Source organism: Crocodylus porosus, unplaced genomic scaffold, assembly GCF_001723895.1.
Source record: "Crocodylus porosus isolate Cpor-Errol unplaced genomic scaffold, CroPor_comp1, whole genome shotgun sequence".
In the NCBI taxonomy this organism is placed as follows: domain Eukaryota; kingdom Metazoa; phylum Chordata; order Crocodylia; family Crocodylidae; genus Crocodylus; species Crocodylus porosus.
In genome coordinates this window covers 68847290-68870167 of record NW_017728886.1, presented here as the reverse complement: position 1 = coordinate 68870167, position 22878 = coordinate 68847290, and the positions used below count along the sequence as shown (strand labels likewise).

The 22878-nt window shown below is 42.1% G+C and overlaps 1 protein-coding gene across 3 annotated transcripts in view; it reads right to left on the bottom strand.

The window, feature by feature from the left end:
* RARB (retinoic acid receptor beta) overlaps window positions 1-22878 on the bottom strand; it is a 343635-nt gene that overhangs the window by 102379 nt on the left and 218378 nt on the right. For all 3 annotated transcript variants that reach the window (XM_019536076.1, XM_019536082.1, XM_019536091.1), the window contains one exon: window positions 2380-2528. In XM_019536076.1, coding sequence (XP_019391621.1) covers window positions 2380-2528 — 149 coding nt within the window. The remainder of the gene's footprint in view (window positions 1-2379; window positions 2529-22878) is intronic.

Genomic DNA, 22878 nt, shown 5'->3' with positions numbered 1-22878 from the left:
TAATACCTTTCAAATGCCTTGACATGTTGGGGGAGGGGGAGAAATCAGGCTTAGATTGATAACTTCCTGCATGTGAGCAGACACTAAAATCACTATCTTTGCATCTCACGAAGGATGTAGTAGAATTAGAAAAGGAACAGAAAATGACAAATAAGTTGATCAGGGGTATGGAGTATAACCATACTAAGAGGGACTAAACCATTAGGATTCTTCTGTTATTCATCAAGTCCCAAAATACTAGAACTAAGGAGGCACCCACTGAAATTAGCAGGAGAGAGGCTTAAAATTAAAAAAGAGAAAGTGCTTTTTTATGTAGTCCATAGTTAAACTTGTGGAACTCATTAATGCAGGACGTTGCAGAGACAGACAGTATAGCCAGGTTCAAAAACAGACTAGACAAATTCAGGAATGACAGATCCATTAATAGTTAACAACCAGAGCAGTCCGGGCTTGTGTCCTCTGGCACCTCAAAACCATTGTTGATGAATACCAGAGAGGATATGACAGGAACAGGAATATTCATATATTCTCCCTCTTAAGCATCCACTCTTGACACTGTTAGAGACAAGATACTGGGCTAGATGGACCATTGGTCTGACCCAGTATGGTATTTCTTATGTTATTATGTACAAAAGTACAAATCAAAGGGGATCTATAGAGGCACAGGAGTCTGCTTGCACATGAGAAATGCCAAAATTGACAGGTAACGTACAAGTGGCTGACACAATAGAAATAAGTCCAATATTTCACCTCAATTAATCTAAGATATCCACTTTTAAATTACTAAATCATCATTCTTATTTTTTGGTATCACTAGACAGTTGGTAAGTAGGGACCAGGACTGCACAATGCTAGGCGCTGTATAAATAAAGATGTTTTAATAGGATAGGGATAGTTCATCATTTTTATAACATTCATTACACCAACATACTGTAACTTAATGCTGTAACATAACAACTCTGTGTTAGCAGAGAACAGAATAGTAACCAAAGTGTGTTATCCCACACCAATGTCTCTTTTTCTGTACTAAAACCTCATACTGTGAGATACTGCATGCCCCTGCAGGAAGTTGAGCAAGTTCACCTTCTGTCTTCCTAGTGAATTTGTATAGGGGACACCATAAACAGACAGGAATGAGTGAAACAGCTCTGTGTAACAACCATCCACTAGGAACTCAAAATATTTTGCATGGCAGCATGTACCATAATCCATACAACCAATTTATTTTTGTTTCCCTACTGTCTATTAATAATCTGGCAGGATGTGAATAGAATATTGATTTTAAAAATATACTAAAATTAGCTTTGTTGTGCATGTTTGTATGGGTTGATGCATGCATAATTATGTAGACTACCAAGCAAGATTTTGAAGTACATTATTAAAATTGACAAGACTTCTGCTCTACATTCCTTCCCACCATGTAAAAAATAGCTACTGTATAGTATATGCTGAACAGCAATAAACCCAAAACTGTAAATCCACAGCTTAGCCGTCTCTTCTTCACAATTTTCCACGACGTATTTCTAAACAATACCCATTTAATTTACCCACTTTTTCTTTTTTCATGTTATGCAATGGTCCTCTAACTTTCTACGTATTCCCATACAGACAAAGAAATGTACAGATGGGGCTCAGTTAACACAGCTCCTCCGATATATGCTCAGTCTCTGTGAGCATATACTCTAGAACTCCAAATCTGGATACTGCGGATTTATCAGCATGATGTTATGGATAGTCAATTAAAATTTTGACAATCACCCTGCCAAAAAACACCTACCAAATATATCCGGCCTTCTACCTTACATACAGTGTCAAATTTATTTTGTAGCTGCCATTCTGCTTTGCTTGTGATCCACACCCAAAACCCACCTGATCATGGATGAATTTGAGGGTACAGCCAACCCCCAAGAGCTCAAACTCACTGTATTAAGGGAATGATCAGATCATTATCCAAACTGCACGCTTCTAAACACACTAGAGGCAGTATACTACATAAAAGGCTGAACTAAGAACAAAATATGAATCCTTCAGTGCATACCAAAGAACACAGTGAATTAAGAGTCATCGTCATGCGTTTTTACATTATCCCTGAAGTACCACTCTAAAAAAGATGTACTTTTGATTCTCTCCCCCATGTCAGCCAATCCTTGTTGACATCTCTGCCACAAATACTGTTATAGGAATTATAAGGAGAGGCTGTTCCAGGAACAAGAGCCACTTGCATGGCTTTTTGTCACAGGTTAGATACGCTTTAAGTAGGCAGCCTGCCCCATCTTTGGAGACATCCATTCCCATCTTAGCCTGATCTGCTCAGCTCATCTCTAAAAAGGAAATGCAGTGCTTTCAAACAAAATGGGCAAGTGAGGTTTAACTACTCACCTTACATCCCTCACAAGCACTGACACCATAGTGATATCCAGATGACTTGTCTTGACAGACAAAACACGGCTTGTAAACACGTGGGGGAGGAAGTGGAGACGGTGGGCTTGGAACAAGTTCCTCAGAACTGGTGCTCTGAGTTTCAACTGCTACAAAACAAAAAAATATGAAAAAAAATGTTAGTACATTAATCATTGGCTGTTATATCTTTCACTAAACACAGCTATAAGAATTCAGGCCCCACAAGGACCCAAGCACTGTGGCCTATAAAATTTAAGATGTAGTAAAGAAAGTCATGACAGGACCAAATTCTGCTATCATACATACATCCTCTATCCCCAAACACATATGTAATGTTTAAATGCATGAATTGTAGAATCACAGAAATTAAGGGCTGGAAGGGACCTTGAAAGATCAACGAGAGCAACCCCCCTGCTCCAGGCAGGAATACTGCTGAGATCAAATGATCCCAGCAAGGTGTCTGTCCAGTCTCCTCTTGAAGACTTCCAAGGTAGGGGACTGCACCACTTCCTTGGGAAGTCTATTCCGGATCCTAGCAGTAATCCTGTTAGGTGAGCAGATGGAGTGGGAAGAGTACAGATGAAGTAGCCAAAGGTATATTAAAATATAGTTCATGACATGTTTATGACCATGACAATATATGCAGACAATATTTTATGAAAAAGTTTAACAGATGGTCAACATTTGATCAGAGTCACTGAAAGCAGTTCCATTTTTTATGCTCTAAAAGGGCCGATTAACCTGTTGTAAAACAGATGGGTCTATCACTCTCTAAGGACACAATTTTGTTGTTTTAGACAAATACTGCACAAGTCTCCTTTTGAAGACTTCCAAGGTCGGGGACTGCACCACTTTCTTGGGAAGTCTATTCTAGATTCTGGTCAGCCTTACCATAAAGAAGTTCTTCCTTACATACAACCTGAAACCATCTGTTAACAGCTTATGGTCACTGCTCCTTGCCCTCCCCTAGGGCCCCCTAGTGAACAGCTTGTCTCTGAGCTCCCAATATGTACTCCTTATATACTTACAGACCAAGTCCCTCCTTAAGTCTTCTCTTCCACAGATTGAACAGTCCCAGATCCCTTAGTCTTTCCTTGTAAGTTTTTGCCTCCAAGCCCCTCATCATTCTTGTGGCCTTCTCTGAACGCCTTTGACAATTCTCCACATCTTTTTTGAAGTGCAGTGCCCAGAACTGGACACAGTACTCCAACTGTGGTCTAACCAGCACTGAGTAGAGAGGAAGTATTACTTCCTTAGCTCTGCTTGTGATGCATCAGCTAATGCATCCCAGTATGCTATCAGTCCTGTTGACTACAGCATTCCACAGGCAGCTCATGTGCATCCTGTGATCAACCATAACCCTGATGTCCCTTTCTGTCATTGTGCTGGCCAGAACATCTCCTCCTAACCTATATTCATGTTGCTGGTTATTTCTCCCCAGATGAACACTCTGCATTTATCCTTATTGAACTGTATCCAGTTCCGCTCCCCCCACCTTTCCAGCTTGTTCAGGTTTGCTTGAATCCACATCCTATTCCCTAGTGTGACCGCTTTTCCCCATAACTTAGTATCATCCACAAACCTGGCCAGAGTGCTTTCCACACTTTCATCTCTATCATTGATAAAGATATTAAACAGCATGGGGCCAAGAACCGAACCCTGTGGGACACCACTGGCCACCTCCTGCCAAGACAGTACATTCGCATCCACTAACACTCTCTAGGTTCAACCCCAAAGCTAGTTCCCAACCCACCTAAATGTGGAGTCTGCCAGTCCACAATCCCCCAATTTTTTCATAAGAGCATTGTGGGAGACCATATCCAAGGTCTTTTTAAAATCCAAGTATATGACGTCAACCACATCTCCCACATCTAAGCATGAGTTGTTTATACTCAGTCTCTTCCATAATCTTGTCACCTAATTTTCAAAAGACAAGTGGCTTTAGATTTACATACTAAGACAAGTTTTGCTTTGGATACCCAGGCATAAAATCTATAGACTACACTAGGAGGGCAGACGCTGACTCATATTCCAGATTCAGTCCCTGGAAACACATGAAGACTCTGCATGTATATTGAAGCACCAAATCCAGTTTATGCAAGGTATCAGCTTGTGAAACCATTCTTATATGTTTTCTAACTGCATGTGCACTAATATGTCTTGACTGTTTCCACAGAAAGATCTTTTCGGAATCCTATGATGTCAAAGAAGGATATGAAACCTCTCCAAAGAACTTTAAGAGACAAATGATTTATGCATAAGACTGGGATCAAGGAGGACTGAGTAATCCTAAAATAGGTCTTTCACCTCTGAAACTGACTGAACTCAATCATTTTTCTTTGCTATCCCATATAAAAGGCTGCTGTTGGAAAACCATTCCAAAAAGGGGATATTCAAGTATTCTGACAATGACTCTGTTCCCCTGACACTTCTGGATGGCCATTTATTTTGAATCTGTTGAGGTATTAGTTGCTCCTTACCAGAAAAATGACATGAAAGCTCCAGAAAGCAAGATAAGAGATGCAAACTATATCTTTACAAAACATCGGCATTAGTTCTCTGTGATTCACTGCCATCATTCTTCATATTTATGGTAGATATGCAATACATTTTCTTACTTTACTTAGCTATTCTGCTGCTGCCTAGACAAATTCCTCTAACTTTTCAACACATACATAAAAATGACATTAACTTGTGAGCTTGGATCTAAGCAGATATATAGGCAGAGCTAAATCTCAAGGGCCTTAACACAGAATCCCAAAGAATATTACTTAATGGAAAATTCTAATCAAGATTTAGTGCCCATGATATTTCTCACTTTACTAAAATATTATGTTTGTATTAAATCCACAATTTGTCATCAACTAGAGCTCTTCAAACTCACTAACAGAAGCCTCAAGTGTCAGGCAAGTGGGATCAAACAATAGGATCATTTCTACTCGAGTATTTCTACTCGAGTAAAGTTACTGTCACTCCAAGGAAGGATATTCCCTGTGTGGTGGAGCACCAGTGGGGTGCTCACCACTTAAGGGCTATTGCAGGCAATGAGGGAGCCTGCTTTGTAAGCAGCAGGGAAAGCTTAGGTGACGTGTAGGAAGGGATGAGTGGACATGTGCCCCTCCCCTTGAGACTGGCTGCTGCCGAAGCCGCCACCAGCTTCTGCAGGCAGTTACTGCTCACCACCCGCCCTCCCCTTGCTGCTGATGCAACTGCTGGCACCTGTGGGCAGTCCCCACTCACTGCCCACCAACCCCCACTCCGGTATCTGTGGGCGGCTCCCGCTTGCCGGCTACCACCCCTCCCCCCCACTGCCACAAATGCCAGTGTCTGCAGGCATTCCCTGCTTGTCTCTCACCACCACCGACACCTGCAGGCAGTCCCCAGTGCTGCCTACAAATGATGCCCCCTCCAGTCTCGGGAGGCACCAGCCACCCATGAGGGAAAGCATCCCCCAGGAACCACTTTAAGGGTGAAGGTGGGTGGCAGAGCACCTTTGGTTTCTGCCACTTTAAGGAGGAGACCAGGCAGCAGACAGGTGCAGGCCAGTCCAGATGAGGCAGCCATTTTAAGATCCTGGCTCTCTGGGCTAGAGCAGCAGTTTGCTGCTAGCAGTCGAAGGAGCAACATTACCTGGCTGTGCTGATACTCATGAAACATCTTGGAGGTAAGGGCAGGAGCTATGGGGATGGCAGGAGACTTCTGGTCCTGGGTATGACTGCCAGGGAAGGGAGGCCTGGTAGGACTGGCTGTGGCTGGACAGTCCCCCAGAAATGCCAGGCCAGTTACCTCCCTGGGGAAAGGCAAGAAGGGGTGCCTTAAAACTGCAGCCTCTACCATTCGGTGGGTTAACAACATCAGAGGGGAGTAGGGCCAGGCATGCCCAGGGAGGGGCACCCAAGCCCAGAGAAGGTAGTGGGGCCAGGTGCGCCTATCAGGAAGCATCTAAGCCCAAAGGGGTGTAAGATCCTGGAGGCTAGTGGGGCCAGGCACGCCCATGGGTCTGTGGGGGTATAAGACCCCAGAACCTCAGCAGAGGGGGCGAGTGTGTTGAGCCCAAGAGAAGGGGGCAAGTGTGTCGAGGCCCTGTGAGGAAAGCGGCAAAGAGACCTAAGTAAGCGTCTGGGTGCCTGAGGCCGCAAGTAGGCCTAAGGCTTGAGTGAGGCGTCATAGGGAAAGTCATGAGTGAAAGGGGCGAGTTACTGACCCCAATAGGAGATCTGGGGGTTACCTGGTGAGGGACCAGGGGTGGAGTTAGTCCAGTATTTGGTTAATTGCTCGGCTGTCGCACAGATGAGGGTCATGGGAGAGGCCCAAAAGGCTGCGCCAAGGCTGGCCAAGGACAGCCAAGGAGAGCAAGGCCTGATGACCTATGTGGTCACTGAAAGGAGCAGGGTGGGGTGAATATGGCCTGGTAAGGGGCATGAATGAAAGAGGCCTGGTGAGAGCAGGCAGAGTGGTAGAGGCCTCAGTGAGGGAGGGTCAGGATGTTCGAAGCTCTAAAAAAGGCAGTGTAAGAGAGGCCTAACACTGTGCTGAGCTGGGTCTGGCCTCAGGCACAACTCATGGAAACATCTGCGAGGCATGGGACATGATAAAGGGGAAGTTGGAGTTCTGTGAATACCGCTCTTTAACATCAGGGCACTTGAAGGGCAGCCTCCCACCTAGTACCATCTTAATTTAACAAGGCATGGCAGGAGAGTAAGGTGGGCAGTGTGCCCAAAGACAGGTGGGCAGGCTGGCACTGTGATTGGGCCTGGGAGTTTTCCCCCTGTCACACCTGTTAAAAGACTGCAAACTAGGATCCAGCGGTTCACTGCAAGCAAAGACATGATTATTAGTATGGATCCAATTCTTACTTATAAATATAATGAGATATAACTGGATGAAAAACAGAGTAACAGAGAACTATACATGGCCAAATACAAGATTCAAGCAATGGCCACACTTATTCTGTGCTACATTTCATCACTACACACTCTAAAATTTGCTAAACCAGTTACAAGTAAGTTGCCTGCTCTACTAAATACAGTTTATTAAAGTATTTTCCCTTAATGAAAGAAAAAGAGATAAAAACCACCATATTCCTTTTCTGAATAGTCATTTTTAGTATTTAAGATAGACACAGAATACTTTGTTATTGATTTGTGCACAGTCATTCTGCTTAAATCAATAATCTATTAGTCCTTTTAAATTAAAGTTAGATTAATCAAATGCCCTTGAGAGGCCTTAAACATTCTGCACCTTATATTTCATGCATCTTAGTGGCTCCCACAATCAGTCTGTGGAAAGGTAAAATTTTAGCTCTAAAACTCTGCAATCTTAGCGGACAACACCACATTCTATATTAGGTCATTCAGCTCTCAGTCAGTCTAAAAAGCAGTTTTTAGACTTCCCATGGGTAAAAAGGGTTATGTCATTCACTGAAAGAACTGAATTCTTGCTATTCTTATGTGATTTCAGTTAGAAGAAAGCAGACTTTTAGGAATAATTCTGATCTGCTTCTGTTTACTTTTGATGGGTTCCTTCCAAAGAGGCAACAGCATCCAATAGCAGTGTTCAAATTGCTGACCATATGTCAGATTCAGCTAAACCACAGGAACTTGTGTTACTTAGAAAGAGATTAGACACCCAGCTCTGTTCATAAATGCACTAAGCAGAATCAGCAACTGAAGATGCTGGGGAAGCTCCTACAGAACTGCCCAGCTGGACAGTTTAAAAATGGCTATGACAAACAAAAAAACAACAAACAGCAGACACTCCCAAACCAACTCAGATATATTCAGCTATTAAACTAGCTTAACCCATATACTGGAATGTGCGTGTCAGAGGAACAAACACCTATTGTGCTTTATGGCCAAGTACAGACAATCAAAAAGCCTGAGGCTGAATCAATCCAATTTTTGCAGGCTAGCCCAAACTTTGTAGATTGAACCAATAAGCAAGTGAACGGACATTCACTTTTGATTCCAGAAATGCAGCCACATGGCTGCAGTGGCCCAGGGCAGAAGCCAGGGGGTGCTAGATCAAGCCTTCCTGCTGGGCTGGAGCAGACAGCTTGGACCAAAGCTAGCCCACCCACCCTGTGAGAGTGGGTTTGTGGGGGAGGTGCAAAGCATCCTGGGATGCTTGGATACTGAGTTAACTTGAATCTGCAGGGGACCTGGGACAGAAGTTCACTAAACTGCTTTAACCTAAATCAGTTAAGTCTGATACCAAATCCATCCAGGTTCAAACCAGTTTGGGACATTTTGAAAGCAGTTCACACGCGCTGAACTTTTGTTGTGTTACAGATTTGAATTGGTTTCTGATCACTGATACTGATCACTGATCAGTATAATTATAGTGGCAGTATTATTTGTAATACAAGTATTTTTATCACTGATCAGTATAATCTGATCGCCTATTCTGATCACTTACACTTATGTGTGCAATAGCTGTCCAAAGCAAATACAATTATGGGACAGATACATGCTTATTTTCAGTTACAGGCAAGATTCAATAGTTTTCTGCAGACAACTAAACACAGGTCACATGAGCTCTGTGCTGCTGAAGAGAACTTAGCTTCCTTCTCTCAGTTCAGGTATCTGAACAGTACTATGTTGGCAGCTCCAAGGGATGGTGCAAGAGGTTTAAATCAATTCAAGTCATTGGACAAAAATGCAAATGTATCAGTACAAAGTCCTATTAGCTACTTCACAGGGGAGGGTTGCATAACAACAGCAGGAGAACAAAGTGTACAGTAACTATGTATTTCTTCTTTACAGCCAGGAGGGTGGAGTCCCAGCTAAGACCTTTTTTTTAATAATCACTTTTAGGGATTGATTTTCCCAAAGGGGAAAAACAGAAACAGGTTTTTTTCCCTGCTATTTCTGAAAGATGTGACACTTAGGAATTTCAGTTCACCTGAGAAAATACAGCCTCATGCAGTTTCGAAACACCCGAGTGCCACTAATAAACACAGGGATTCTCAAACAATAGGTCACTTCACGATTCCTAACATGTTTGAAATTTTTTCTAAAGGTTAGATAAAGTAGCAGATAAAATCTTTAAGCAACAGTGTGCTTCGTGAGACCTAATTTACTGTTAGCTAAACCATGTTGACAGATTGAGGTATTTTATGTTGTGACTGATTAGAAGCAGGCAAGCATTATGAAATCCCTTTCGTTTTATTAGAAATTCAGATTATTAGGCCTGCATGTTAATGCACACTGAGTCTTAAAAGAATAAGAAGTTGTAAAGCAAATGGCATTTCCTGCATAGCCCCAAGGGAATTCTGAATACTGAGCTCAGGGTCCCCGGTGGGAAGGAGCAATTTCAGCTAATTAGGGTGAATAGTAAAGTGTTGCATTTGGTCAAAACATTCTGTTAACCCTCATTTTTGTTGGCACCAAGAAGAGTCAGTCTGGACTTTTTTCTTCTTTTTTTGTGAATTCACTGCTGGAGTGCAAGGCACACAGCTCACATACATTAGGCAGAAAGTCAAAGGAAACGCCAAAGTTCAACTAAAGTACAAGTAATTAGAACCAGATCCTCTGCTGCTTGTATGTGGGCATTTCATTGTAGAAGTTATTTATAAGCCTCCAAACATTGAAAAAATAACTATATATTGTAGATCACTTAATTTTTATGTCTAGTCTGGGGGGAAAAAAGTCTGTGTTTAATCTTCTTCCAGGAAAAAGCCAGGAACTGGAAAAGTGTATTTCAATTGTTTCAATACAAATTTATTTCTTTCATGTGCCACCTAAAACTATATTATAAAATGAAATCCAGAATATCAGAATCCTGCCCTGACCCAACTTTTTAATAAAAACTGCTTTTGATTTGGTCATACTTAAATAGTTTTCATTGTTAGGTGATTATTGTTTTAAAGAAAAAACCTATTGTTTGGAAGACAGACAAAAAAAAAAAGTGAGAGAGAAAGAAAACATTATCATGGAGACTTGCCAGCCTTGACTTAGTAACCTGGCCATGAACCTTCAGTGTGTGTGTGTTTGACCCGGTCACAGAGGATTCTGGCTGAGTACTGTTGCTGGGTTATGAATCCCTGCTATTCTTACCATATATATAACAGGTGCGGATCCCAAACAACAGCGGGATGAAAACAAAAGGATATCACAGGTAAAGACTTTGATTTTCTAACTTTAACCCCCCCCGCCCCCAAGATGCTTTGTTATTAAAAAAAAAAATCCTTCTTGAAATTTCATTTTTCTTCCCATCACTGAAGTTGTCTCTGCTTGACCATTGTACCGTTGATGATTTCAAATGTGCAGAAGCCTATGCAATGAAATATATTCTGTTATCAGGGAAGCAGAATTGACTGAAACTATAAAAAGAAATAAAACCCCTTTGTAGAAATAATATTATTAAGTGTGATCTGTCACTTGCTAAACTGGAACACCACCATCATCAGCCCTTCTCAATAGTTTTGGACATTTTAAACTTGGATTTAAATAGAAGCTGCCATAATGAGACAATACTTCTACTTTTTTAGAAATGTATAAGAGCTTGTATTTCTTTTATTTTTATACCTAGAACTTTTGGTATAATGAGTTCCAGTCTTGTCAGCTGCACACATGTGCCTTTAAACTATTATGTTACCTAATTTATTTATTTTTAATTCCCAGCCATAATTTTTCAAGCATTGATTTTAATCAAGACATACTTCCACTCTCTATAAGACAGCTGAGGTCTCCAAAAAGGCTCAAAATCAACTAATCACTATACACTGGAGCTACATGATTTTGGCTGAAGGCCAAAAAATTAGTCCTCAGGCTGACTTTTTACTATTGGAATGACATTACATTTTCATAAGGGACACTGGAAGATTAAAAGCTTACATTTAATTTTTATAATGCAGCTTTCTACTTTTCAAGCCTAATCCAAAATTATCTTTTTCTGTTAGTTGAAAAACTAACCATGACTGCTTAGACATGTATTGAACACCATGCAAAATTCCTACAGTATGCTAAAAAAAATACGGCTGTCAAAATCACTTAATGTATGGACATCACTAACTGCTTAATAATAAGCCCACTAATAATCAACACAGTCCAAGGAAAGAACACAGTTAAGCATCTCATCCCTTCCTAACATGAAGATATAAAACTAGGTCTGGAAAGCAGTGACCTTGGGGAAGGATGGGATGGCCAGATGAACTGTGACACAGGAGAACCGGTTTCTATTTCCACCTGACACAGGTTTCCCTGGGAAAATCTTTGATCCATCTGAGGCAGCATCTACACTGCAGATTTCTATTGGTAGAGCTGCCTCAAATAAGGTGTATTCAGTCACTAATGGGAGTAGCAGTGCCAGCAGAGAGCCCTATCATCGAAACCAAGTGGAAAAATTACACTTACACTTTCACCAGCGTAACTTTTACCAAATAAAGCAGCAGAGAACCTGTTTCATTACATGTGGTTCAAACATGGCACCCCAAAGCTAAACTGTATCCTCAGTCTTGCAAGTGTATTAGGGTTTCTCCGCAAAAATTATTCTACCATTTTATAAAGGGACACAATATAGTGCGGAAGGTGATCACAATAACACTTTCAGTGGTCTAGTACCATTGTGCCTAGCTTGGTGTCAGACTCAGAGAACCATACATAAAACAAAGTAACATTTCCTCCTTCTTTTGTGTATCTTTTTCATTTAGATTGCAAGCAATCTTGGGGAAGGACCACATATTTCACTCTGTTTGTACAATAAATAGTCCTGGCATATCCTGATGTTGTCTGGGGCCCCTAAACAATATCATAACAGAAACAACAACCACAACAATTCTGCTCCTACTAAGTAAATACAAAGGACCTGATCTTTTACCCTTAAAAAACTGATTTAGATGACAGCTTGGGGTTCAGAGGGAATACAAGACCACACACACAAAAAAAGACAACACAAGTTATCTTCCCAGGTTTTACCATTTGTCTTTTTCTCAAGAGAACATATTCTGGATCACAGGCTTGTCCTCTGAGTAAGGATACATTTCTGGATCTGCTGAGGCTGATGAAGCTTTAGTGGCAATGACAGTAATCAGAGGCTACAACAGGGCCCAAATACCATCTCAATACACCATAAAAATGTGTTATAAAAATGCCCGAAGAAATCAGAAAATTCCCCCTGCATTTTTTTTTCCAATTTGTACTAATTGTAACTATGGAAACTCAAAACTCAAAATGGTGGAGCCCATTTTACAATTCAATGTGAAAAAAAGAAATTTTAAAAAAGCGTGTAGCTTGTTGGTTTTAATTGGTCATGAAAAAGAAACTGTTAAATCGTCACTGGCTGTTGTGGTAATGAGTCATGTTAGTAATTTGTCATTTTGTAATTAAACTTCTCTGGTTGTCTGAGATATTGGTACACAATTAGATAGCTTGATTTACAAATTGTACGGCAGTAGTTCAAGTATGAGTCCACCTAGCCAAAGGAGCTTTTTTGTTGTAAATGAATTGCCTACTGCCTAACATTGTCACATGCAGTACACTCAAGGAAAAACTAGATCAGTGTAGCAGTATGTGGACAGAAGGTTTCTGTGTAGTTAGTCAGGAAAATAGCATCTGAGTGCTAAAACTCTGGCCTCAGCCTTGCACATCTGCTGTAAGGTTCCTTCCACACAAGCTTATTTCACTGTTCTATTAAAGGGTCACAGTAGAAAAAAGCAGTTAATGTAGTGGGTACTACATTACAAGTTTTGCAAACCCTGAAGCCTCTGCTCAAAATCTAGGGGATGGGCTTTGTAAAAACAGACCAGTAAAGTGCTTTAAATGTCAATGATTACAGTACTTAAGTAGTGTTAAAATGCAGCTTGACCCTGATGAGCTAATCTGGGGAAATGGCTGCTTTTTACTCGACGCATTAGCTACCTGCGGGCATTCCAATTCAGGTCTGCACATTTGTAGCAAAAAACAAAAAGTGCTTATACCTGTTTATTTCAGTTAGCCTAGTCAATCTAATACAGTTACAAGAGAGTGATCTGGATCCTATTCCTTCACACCTTTCATCAACAAAATTGCCAAGTTCCAATGGCAAAGCTGTAACATTAACCAGGGGAGTCATATAACAGTAGCCAGTGGTGTCAGCGGACGCTGACCCTGACTATACGACAGGAGTATAACATTTTGAAGCCCTGACTCCTATCAGGTGACTAGGGGCAACAAATAAAGTTCAGTGTCTTAGTATTGGCATAGCAGTGTTATATACTGTGTTGTGATTTATTGCATTTATTGCAAGCAAATCTTTGCCATTTGTCTGTTCTTTCATGTATTTCAGTTCCTTCACTTCTTGGTAATGTGTTCATTTGGGATAGATTTCTTAGGGTGATATCTTTTATTGGACCAACTGCATAGAAGAGAGAGAGTTAGACAAGCTTCTGAATGCAAGACATTCTTCATCAGGTCATTCATTTGAAATGCAATTTTACCCCCTGTGAAAAGATAAACCATTCTTTGCCCAGTGGAGTCAACTTCTCACAATATCCTTTACCTTACTCTGGTAATCAGTTGAATCACAGATAGTTTTGTTCCTTATTAGTCCATTTCCCACTTGAATTCAGTCACCCAACTTTGCTGTTCTAGCCTTTGGGGTACTCAATGGTCTCATCTCACACCTGGTCAGCCCAAGTGCCACTCTTCCATGGATCATCATTCTCTTCACATTTTGAATGGCTCTCAGATTCTGCAGTCCCCTCCATGCTCTCACTGCAATATAGCTCTTCAGCATGTCTACACCTACTACAATTTAGCAAAGTGCCACCCGCTTCTTTCTCTCCAAGCTACTTATATGGGTCCTAGTGCCAACGTATCAAAGCTCCGCACAATCTTTCACAAGTTTACCTTTACAACACCTCTGTGAAGAAGGGAAATGCTATTACACCTATTTTGCAGATGAGGAACTAAGGCACAAACAGGCTAAGGACCAGATTTTTAAAGGTATTTACATTCCTAAGAATCACACTCAGTTCTTTGGTCACCAGTAACCAAGTGTGATTTTCAAAGTGCCAAGCTACCCAACTGCATATCTTTAGGCCCTGTAATACGCTTAAATACAGAAAAGACTTAAATGTAAGAACTGCTATTTATGTGCTGGGCCACAGACCTGTCTAGCCCAGTATCCAGTCTCACACAGTGGCAGAGTAGATGTTGACACAGAGGGTAAGGAGAGCACGTACTGAGTTTTCCAACCCCTGCTCTTCTCCTACTGCAGTTTCCAGCATTCAGAGATTTAGGATGTTCTAATTCATAGGCTGCACCCCTACCTGCCACTTTCATTACCTACTGCTAGACATGTCCTTCAGGAATTCATCCAATCCCTTTTGATCTAGGTTAAACTAGCAGCCTCCACAATATCTTGTGGAAGTAAGTTTCAAAGGTTAATTATATGCTGTACAAAAAATAACTTTGTTTTGTTAATTTTAAACATTTTATGGTCTCTAGTTCTTTTACTGTTGGGTGAGACAGTAAATTATATATTCCTATTTCTTTTTTCTGCACCATTTATTATTTTTTAAACCTTTGCCTTGTCTACCCTCAATTATCTTTTTTCTAAGCTGAAAACTCCTAGCCTATTTAGTCTCTCCTGATATGGAAGCCTCCCCATGTCCCTAATCATTCTTCCTTCCCATCCAATATATCACTTGCTTACAGGAAGAGTTTCAACATACTGCAGTCATCTTCATCACTTCTCTGCCAGGTGCTCGTAGAGATGCAGGATACTTCATTTACTCCTTTTTTCTGCTAAAAAAGACAGTTCAGCTCAGACACTGATTTCAAAAGAAATGCTAGTATTGAACCTTATTTCACAGCCCCAGCAGCCTGCCATGAGTCAGCCCTACATAAGATTTCCCCATTAGGTAAGGTTATATAAGAATGCCCTATCACATGATAGAGGTAAGGATCCGCTGATGCCAGTTACAAAGGCAACTTGGTAACACCTGTGCAAGCCCTACAGAGGTCAGTGGAGTTGACACAGGTGTAAATGATAGCAGACTTTGTGCTGCAGAATCTTCATACTTGTTTGGGATGCAAAAGCTTGAGTTACTTTTGAGACTGATGGTTCAGATTGCAGGGCTGGCAATTGGAGGGGGTGAAGAGGAAGGCACTGTTTTACTTGTAAATTAGGCACACTGACAATGAAAATGTATACCAAAAGCCTAACTGTTACAGTTAATTTTGAGAATGGAAGTGCTCTATCTACACTTGATGCCATTTTAAACATAATTGTGTTTTTGTGCATGTCTGAAAATAGCCAATATTGCAGGAGCATCTGGTGCATCTACTGGGAAACCAAAGGGCTTTGGTAACTACACAACAAATTGATATATTTAGTGCCATTAAGAATAAACTGATGTGAGGTGCCAGTGTAAGGGACTACATAGTAAGAGACTGCTTACACACATACTCCAAGGGCATGTTCAGTTTTGAAGCAAAACTGCATGCCAGTTTGGATGGGTATTTCCAAGCAGAGGCAAAATCTGGCTGTTGATTCAAGATGCCAAAAGTTTGCAATGTTTTTTTCTACAACTCTGTCTATAGTAGAGAGAAAACTTGCACTTAAGTAACTAAAGGTATGTCTAAAGGTATACAGTACAGTATGGTGCTCTGTAGAGGTACCTGAGCTAACTCAGGTACTGGAAGTAGTACAGCTGTGTTACTACAGCACTGACCACAAACTATTCAGCCATATGAGAAACATGGCTAGCTCCTACATGAGCTAGCTTAGATCTGTAAAGCATAATTTATATTAATGCAACTCTGCTGAAGGAAACTGCACCAGTTTTTTTTCACAATAGGAGTAGTATAGCAGATATACATTTTGGTTATACATTTGTGCAGTACACTGATACAACTAACTAAAGTCCTGGACTTTAAGAAGCCCTTTGACACCGTTTCTCACCACAGTCTCTTAAAAAATGAGGCGACTGCGGCATTGATGCCTACACAGTCAGATGGTTGGCAAATTGGCTAGATGGTTGCACCTAGAGAGTGGTGGTGGATGGGTCATTTTCGACCTGGAGGGAGGTGGGCAGTGGAGTCCCCTAGGTCTCCCTGTACTGTTCAACATATTTGTCAGCGAGCTGGATGGGGTGTGGAAAGCACGGTGCCCAAATCCGCTGATGATACCAAAATGTGGGGCGAGGTGGGCACACTGGAGGGGAGGGACAGAATCCAGCTAGATCTAGGCAGGTTGCAGAGGTGTGTGGATGAGAATAGGATGGAGTTCAACGCAGACAAGTGCAGGGTGCTGCATCTAGGGAGAAGGAACCAGTAACACACCTATAGGCTGGGGAACACCCTTCTTGTCAGCATGGTGGCAGAAAGGGAACTTGGAGTCACTGTTGACTCCAGGATGAACATGAGCTGCCAATGTGAGGAAGTGGTCAGTAAGGCTAACCACACCTTGTCATGCATCTACAGATGATGTATCACAAATAGGTCCAGGGAGGTGATCTTTCCCCTCTATGCAGCATTGGTCAGACCACAGTTGGAGTACTGCATCCAGTTCGGGGCACCACACTTCAAGAGGGATGTGGACAGCATTCATAGAATCAGTGAGTCGGAAGGGAACTAGACAGATCATCAAGTTTGACCCCCTGCCATGGGCAGGAAGAGCACTGGGGGTGGCAGGGGTCATAAGACCCCAGCCAGGTGCCTACCCAGTCTCCTCTTGCATTGAGAGGGTCCAGAAGAGGGCCATTCTCATGGTCAAGGGGCAGTGGGTCAGGCCCTACGAAAAGAGGCTAAAGGGCCTGAATCTATTCAGCCTCCACAAGAGAAGGATGAGCGGGGAACTGGTGGCCATTTACAAACTCACCAGGCAGGACCAGTGGGAATTGGGGGAGGCTCTGTTTCCTCAGGCACCACCAGGGGTTACTAGGAATAATGGCCACAAATTGTTAGAGAGCAGGTTCAGGCTGGACATCAGGAGACATTACTTTACAGTTAGGGCTGCCAGGCTCTGGAATGGACTCCCAAGGGAGGTGGTGCTCTCTCCTACCTTGGGGGTCTTCAAGAGGAGGCTGAACACTTATTTGGCTGAGGTGTTATGATCCCAGCATTTGTTCCTGCCCGGTCAGACCTGATGATCTGTTTAGGTCCCTTCTGACCCTAAGCACTATGAAACTACTCCTCTGACATATTCCTCTAACTTAGGGTGTTAGCTTGTCACAATTAGCCCCAATAGAGGCAACCAACTGTATTTATTTATACCTGTGCTAAATCCTGGTGGATTTAATGAAAGTATCTGAGGGGCAGGGAAGGCAGAGGAAGCGCAGATTCTATAAAAACAGTGTGAAAACATTCTAAAAGATGCTGGGTCTGCACTTTTTTCCAGCCTGTGATTTTCCTCTGGCCTCAATCATGAAAAGGCACATAATTTTGACATGGGATTTTTGGACTGGTACAACATTGAAAAAATAAGATCATTTTAACAGAAAACTCAGGACACTGCTTTTCTGATTTAACTACGCTTCAATAAGACATTCCTTTCCTTTCCCTCTCCAGCCTAGCTTCTCTTCTTGCTTGTCTTGAAGGTGAACAAGGTGAACTCCCAGGGCCAGATCTACAACCAGAGTAAAGTGTCATATAACTCCAATAAAATAAAAAAAGAGCTGCACTGATGTATAGTAGCTGAGGATTTGGCCTCTTTATATTTATTGACATCACAGTTTATTGCTTCAGTACACAGATGTGATTGTAATGTCCAAATTCGGCATGGTTTCCCTGCAGGATCAATTACAAAAAGATGGGTTGCGAGGGAGAAGATATTTAAGGATAAAATGGGCCTGATTCTCTTCTCAGACCTGTCTTAGCAATGTAGCTCCTTTTAGTTCAAGAGAATTACTCTAATTTGCAATCACAAAGTGAGAAGAAAATGCAATCGAGGATCTTTGATAATAAAGACAAGTTAAAAGAGAGAGAAAAAAAGCTTGGCGACCAGAGCTATATATATATTTCTTTCCCTGAATGAGAAAGACTCTCTCTATATTAACCATAAATGTTTTATAATGTTTGGAGCTTTTTTCTTTTATCTTCAAAGGCTCTGGCTTTGAATTAGCCCTTCACAAGAAATCCACACCATTTTAAGCATGCAGACAGAATAATCTGGGGTTTTACTTTGAAGGACTGATATTCTTCTGCAAAACTAACCCCCGTGTAAGTTTTTATTAGTTTTGGGTGTTAACATGTCTGCCATAATATATTTTTAAATTCCTTCCTACATATGCTTCTTATGACATTCTTCATAATGCTTCTCCCTGTGGCTTGGAGCCAGAGAGAATATGGGAGTTTTAATACCTTTAATACATTACATAGTTGTTCAATATCATGCAGACAAAATAAAACTACAGTGTTCTAATCATAAATGCAGTAAAAGTGAGTTGCTAGGTAATAATTCATATATTATTTTATTTTGCAAATGTTATGACTGTTTAATTTAGGAAGTTTTAAACACTGGGGTGTTGCTGAATCCTGAAATTATTATACTGACTTAATCAGTGCCAATTCAGTGATCAAAACTATTTCAGGTAGATAAAGAAGTATCTAAAAATGCTGATCATCTCAATTAAATTGTATTAAGAGTCATACTGTTGATTTATGTACTTTCTTTTCCATATCCATTTACCAAGGCAATTAGACACTTCATCCCAGATGTTTAAATGGGTTACAGTAGAATTAAATCAAGAAGCTAAATTGTCTTACTTTAAATCCTTAGATTAAAATGTTTAAGAACAGGTGAATTCTTCATTAGCGTGCATGACATCAATCCACTGCAAATGGCCAATCAACTTTTAAGTCACAATACAGTACCAATATTTCACCTTTCATGGGCAATTTGGGGCGTAATTCCAATGATGAACTCATTTGCTATTTTTTAATTGTTTTAAAAGTTGTATATCATAGGCAGCAATGAATACTTACAAAAACTGGTATTATTACGCTTGCTGCTTTTTGTAGAGAATCACCTTTATGAATAAGTTAAAAAGTGCAAACATCTGTAAATAATAAGTGTAAGTATGCTGAATTTAATGAATAAAGGCATTAAAATAAATTGAACAGTAGGGGTGCGGCAATTAGAGTAACTGCCCATTTTATTAAAAGTGTATTGTTTCCAGCTTTTACCTGGGAAGTCTTTTATTGTTCTACTATCTCTAAGTTTTGATTTCCTTACTTCTCTCAGAAAAGGAGACCTTCACTCTGCCAACAGTTCTTTCTGTGACAGCCCATTATCACTCAGTCATTTGCAACAGAAAGGACTGTTTACCAGGCAACAGCCTATTGTTTAGTGCAGCTCATTGATCCAGATCTATATGGCAGGCCTGGTTAACATGCAATTTTGGACCTATATTTCTATGCTGGCTGGGGGGTTTAATTGCTTACTGAGACAATTATATCAGTATGTCACATGTATGGATACCTTACTCTGTTATAGCTTATTCCCCTTCTGATACTGGAATAAGTTATATTGGTTTATAAATATTTGCACTATCAAGAATGTGCCACTTCAACTGTGCTAGTATAAGTAAACCACAGCAACTTTTGTATGTAGAGAGTACCTTTATGAAGCAAAGCTATTGCTCAACCAATTGGGCTTACCAACAATGGGATAGCTTCATTTGAGCCAATGGCAGCCAGAAACCACTCTAGCTGCCCTGATCTTGAGCTCTTTGAGTACAGTGGGGAGAAGATGCTTCTATTAATACATCCACAACACAGAAAAGACACTAGAGCTGTGCAAAACTTTGGCAGCCATTTCATTTTGGGGGTGTTTCAGACCATTTTGGTGCTCGAAACACCTAACGAAAAAAAGAAACAGAAGGCTCTGAAACATCTCCGAAACTAAACGAAACGTTTCAAGATGGTTCGGATGCTTTGGAACGTTTTGGAGGCGGGCTTGCAGGGAAACAGAAACTCAGAAGAGGGAGGGAGAGGGGGGAGAACTGCTTTGATATTGACATCTGTAGCTGGCCAGTGTCTGTGATCTGTCCCTGAGGTCCCTTCCAATCCCAGTACTCTGGGGGAGGGACGGCAACCTGTTGTCATGCCACACACAGATCTGGGGGCCTGTGCCCCCCCCAGGAAGAGTCTGGCACAGCTCTGCAACTCTTCTGGGGGGCATGGGCCCCCAGATCTGCACATGGGCTGACAGCAGGCTGCCACTGTTGGCTGGGGCCAGCAGCAGTATCAGTCTTGCTGGTATTCAGCACAGGCTCTGCCAAGGATGGGTCCCAGCCAGCAGCGGCAGCCTGCTGTCATCCCACGCACAGATCCAGGGGCCTGTGCCCTCCAAGAAGAGTCCAGCACAGCCCCACAGCCCTCCTTTTAAGGTGCTGGGAGGCTGGGGCCGGGCAGGGCAACTTCAGGGGCTTCTCCTGTGGCTCCCCCCACCAGGGCAGAGACAGGCACAGCTGGAGGAGCCACAGAAGTCCCCATGGCTGCCCTACTCATCCCCATCCCCTGCTCGGCCACAGCCTCCTGGGGGCTCATGGCAGAACCCCCATGTGCAACACAGGGCAGCCCCCCTCACTTGGTACCCTTGAAGCAGCTGTTGCATCACAGAGGTGCAGTCTGCCATGGCAGGGCACACCACGCTGTCTGGGAGCTGGAGCCCAGCACCGCTCAGGCCCAGTGGCCCCAGTTCCCAGAGACTGAGCAGCGCCCTCCTGAGCTGCACTACACCCTTACCATGGGGCAGCTGCCACATGGGTGCCAGGCGAGGGGTGGGGGCCAGATCCCCATTGCCCCCCACTGCCCCACGCTGTGTGGGGGTGCTCTGCCATGAGCCACCAGAGGCCCTGATCGCTGCTGCTGCAACCAGTGAGTGGGGGCTTTTTTTTTTTTTTTTTTTTTTTTTACATGATGGGAAGCTGGGACCAGGTGGGAGATAGAGCTGGGCAGGGCAGCCATGGGGGCTTCTCCCATGGCTCCCCCAACCCAGGAGAAGCAGGCACAGCTGGAGGAGCTGCGGGACAACCTACAGCTGCCCAGGTATGCCTGCTTCTCCCTGGGCAATCCAAATCTCTGAATCAGCACCGAAACTCTGAAACAGATTTGGCCAAATCACAATGGAACAGTGATCTGAAACACTGAAATGAATCACTGTCCTCTGAAAAAGCCAAAACAGAAACTAAACAGCCATTTTGCACAGCTCTATATAACACCATTTTCTTCATAGCCACTTAAGTGGTGAGATGAGGGAAGATATTTGCAAGATCTTTAACCCATCTTTAGTGTGATGAAGGACAAGCAGGTGTTTTCCTTTCACATGATTTGTCCAAAGAAGGGGTATTCCTGGTCAACCAGGCCAAGAATTAGAAGAGCCTTAGCTAGAAAATGCATGCCAAGCTTTCTGTTGCTGACAGGATCGACTGGGATGGACAAATATTTACCACCTCTACCATGGATGGATCAAATGTTACACTCAGTTCATCCAAACTCAAGTGGGCACACAGTGTAAGCACTGATGTTTTTCCCTATACCATTCCTGTTACACAGAAACAAATAAAATACTGGGGAAGACACCTGAAAAATAACTATTTAGGACCACCACATTTCTCCGCATAATTCATCCCCACTGCCTCTACATGGTATTTCACATGTTTTGGTACATCACAGATGCTAATATTCCTCACAGCGCCCTTGTTTGATAGCTATTATTGTCCACATTTTACAGAACATGCAGTGGAGGCTCGGAGGGGTGTAAGTGATGATCTATCCAGAGTCCAAGAACTCTGTTAGAACATCGGCCCCTAGCCACATCTCAAGGGTTAGGATAAGAAAAACAGACAGATGATACAAGAGGCACTGGAGACAGAGCTAGTACCTGAGATGGGGGAGGAAAGGTCTTTGAACTGTTCTGTTCTCTTGCTGTCTCCCTGCAATGGATTTTCCTTTTAACTCATTCTGAGTCAAAGAGCTGTTTTTCAGCAGACCACTGGAAATGGCGATCATACAGGTCTGTCTGGCACATCATCTCACAATACTTTTCCGGTATCAGTCTCGTTTAGCAAGAGAAAGGAGTTCAGCAATTACAAACATATACTATACCTTGCACACAAGCACACGGCATGCACACGTGCACACATGTTTGTTGCACCATGTGTGATGGCAATGCCCATAAGTTCACCAGCACTTCTTATTTATCATTCAGCTTTGAAACTGTCTTGCTTTCTCTGCCCGTTAATTCATTAGCTCAGGAAAATCACTGCAATATTTTCAATCTTTGACCAGCTTCAAAGAACATATGAGAAGAGAGATATTTTCTTTCATGTCCTGAATTAGTGACAAATCTACAGTCCAGTGTCCTCTGAAATTTAACAGTAATCTGTGTCACTGGAAAGGGGAGGAGGGTCCCTATTTTCAAAATTCAATACACAGGCCTTAATGCTAGTCCTTAAAAAATCCTAATATTGATTTTAACTGTAATGTTATTAAGATATGAAAAGCTCTCTTCAAGTCATTTTGTTGACATCTCTAAATGCTTTATCAT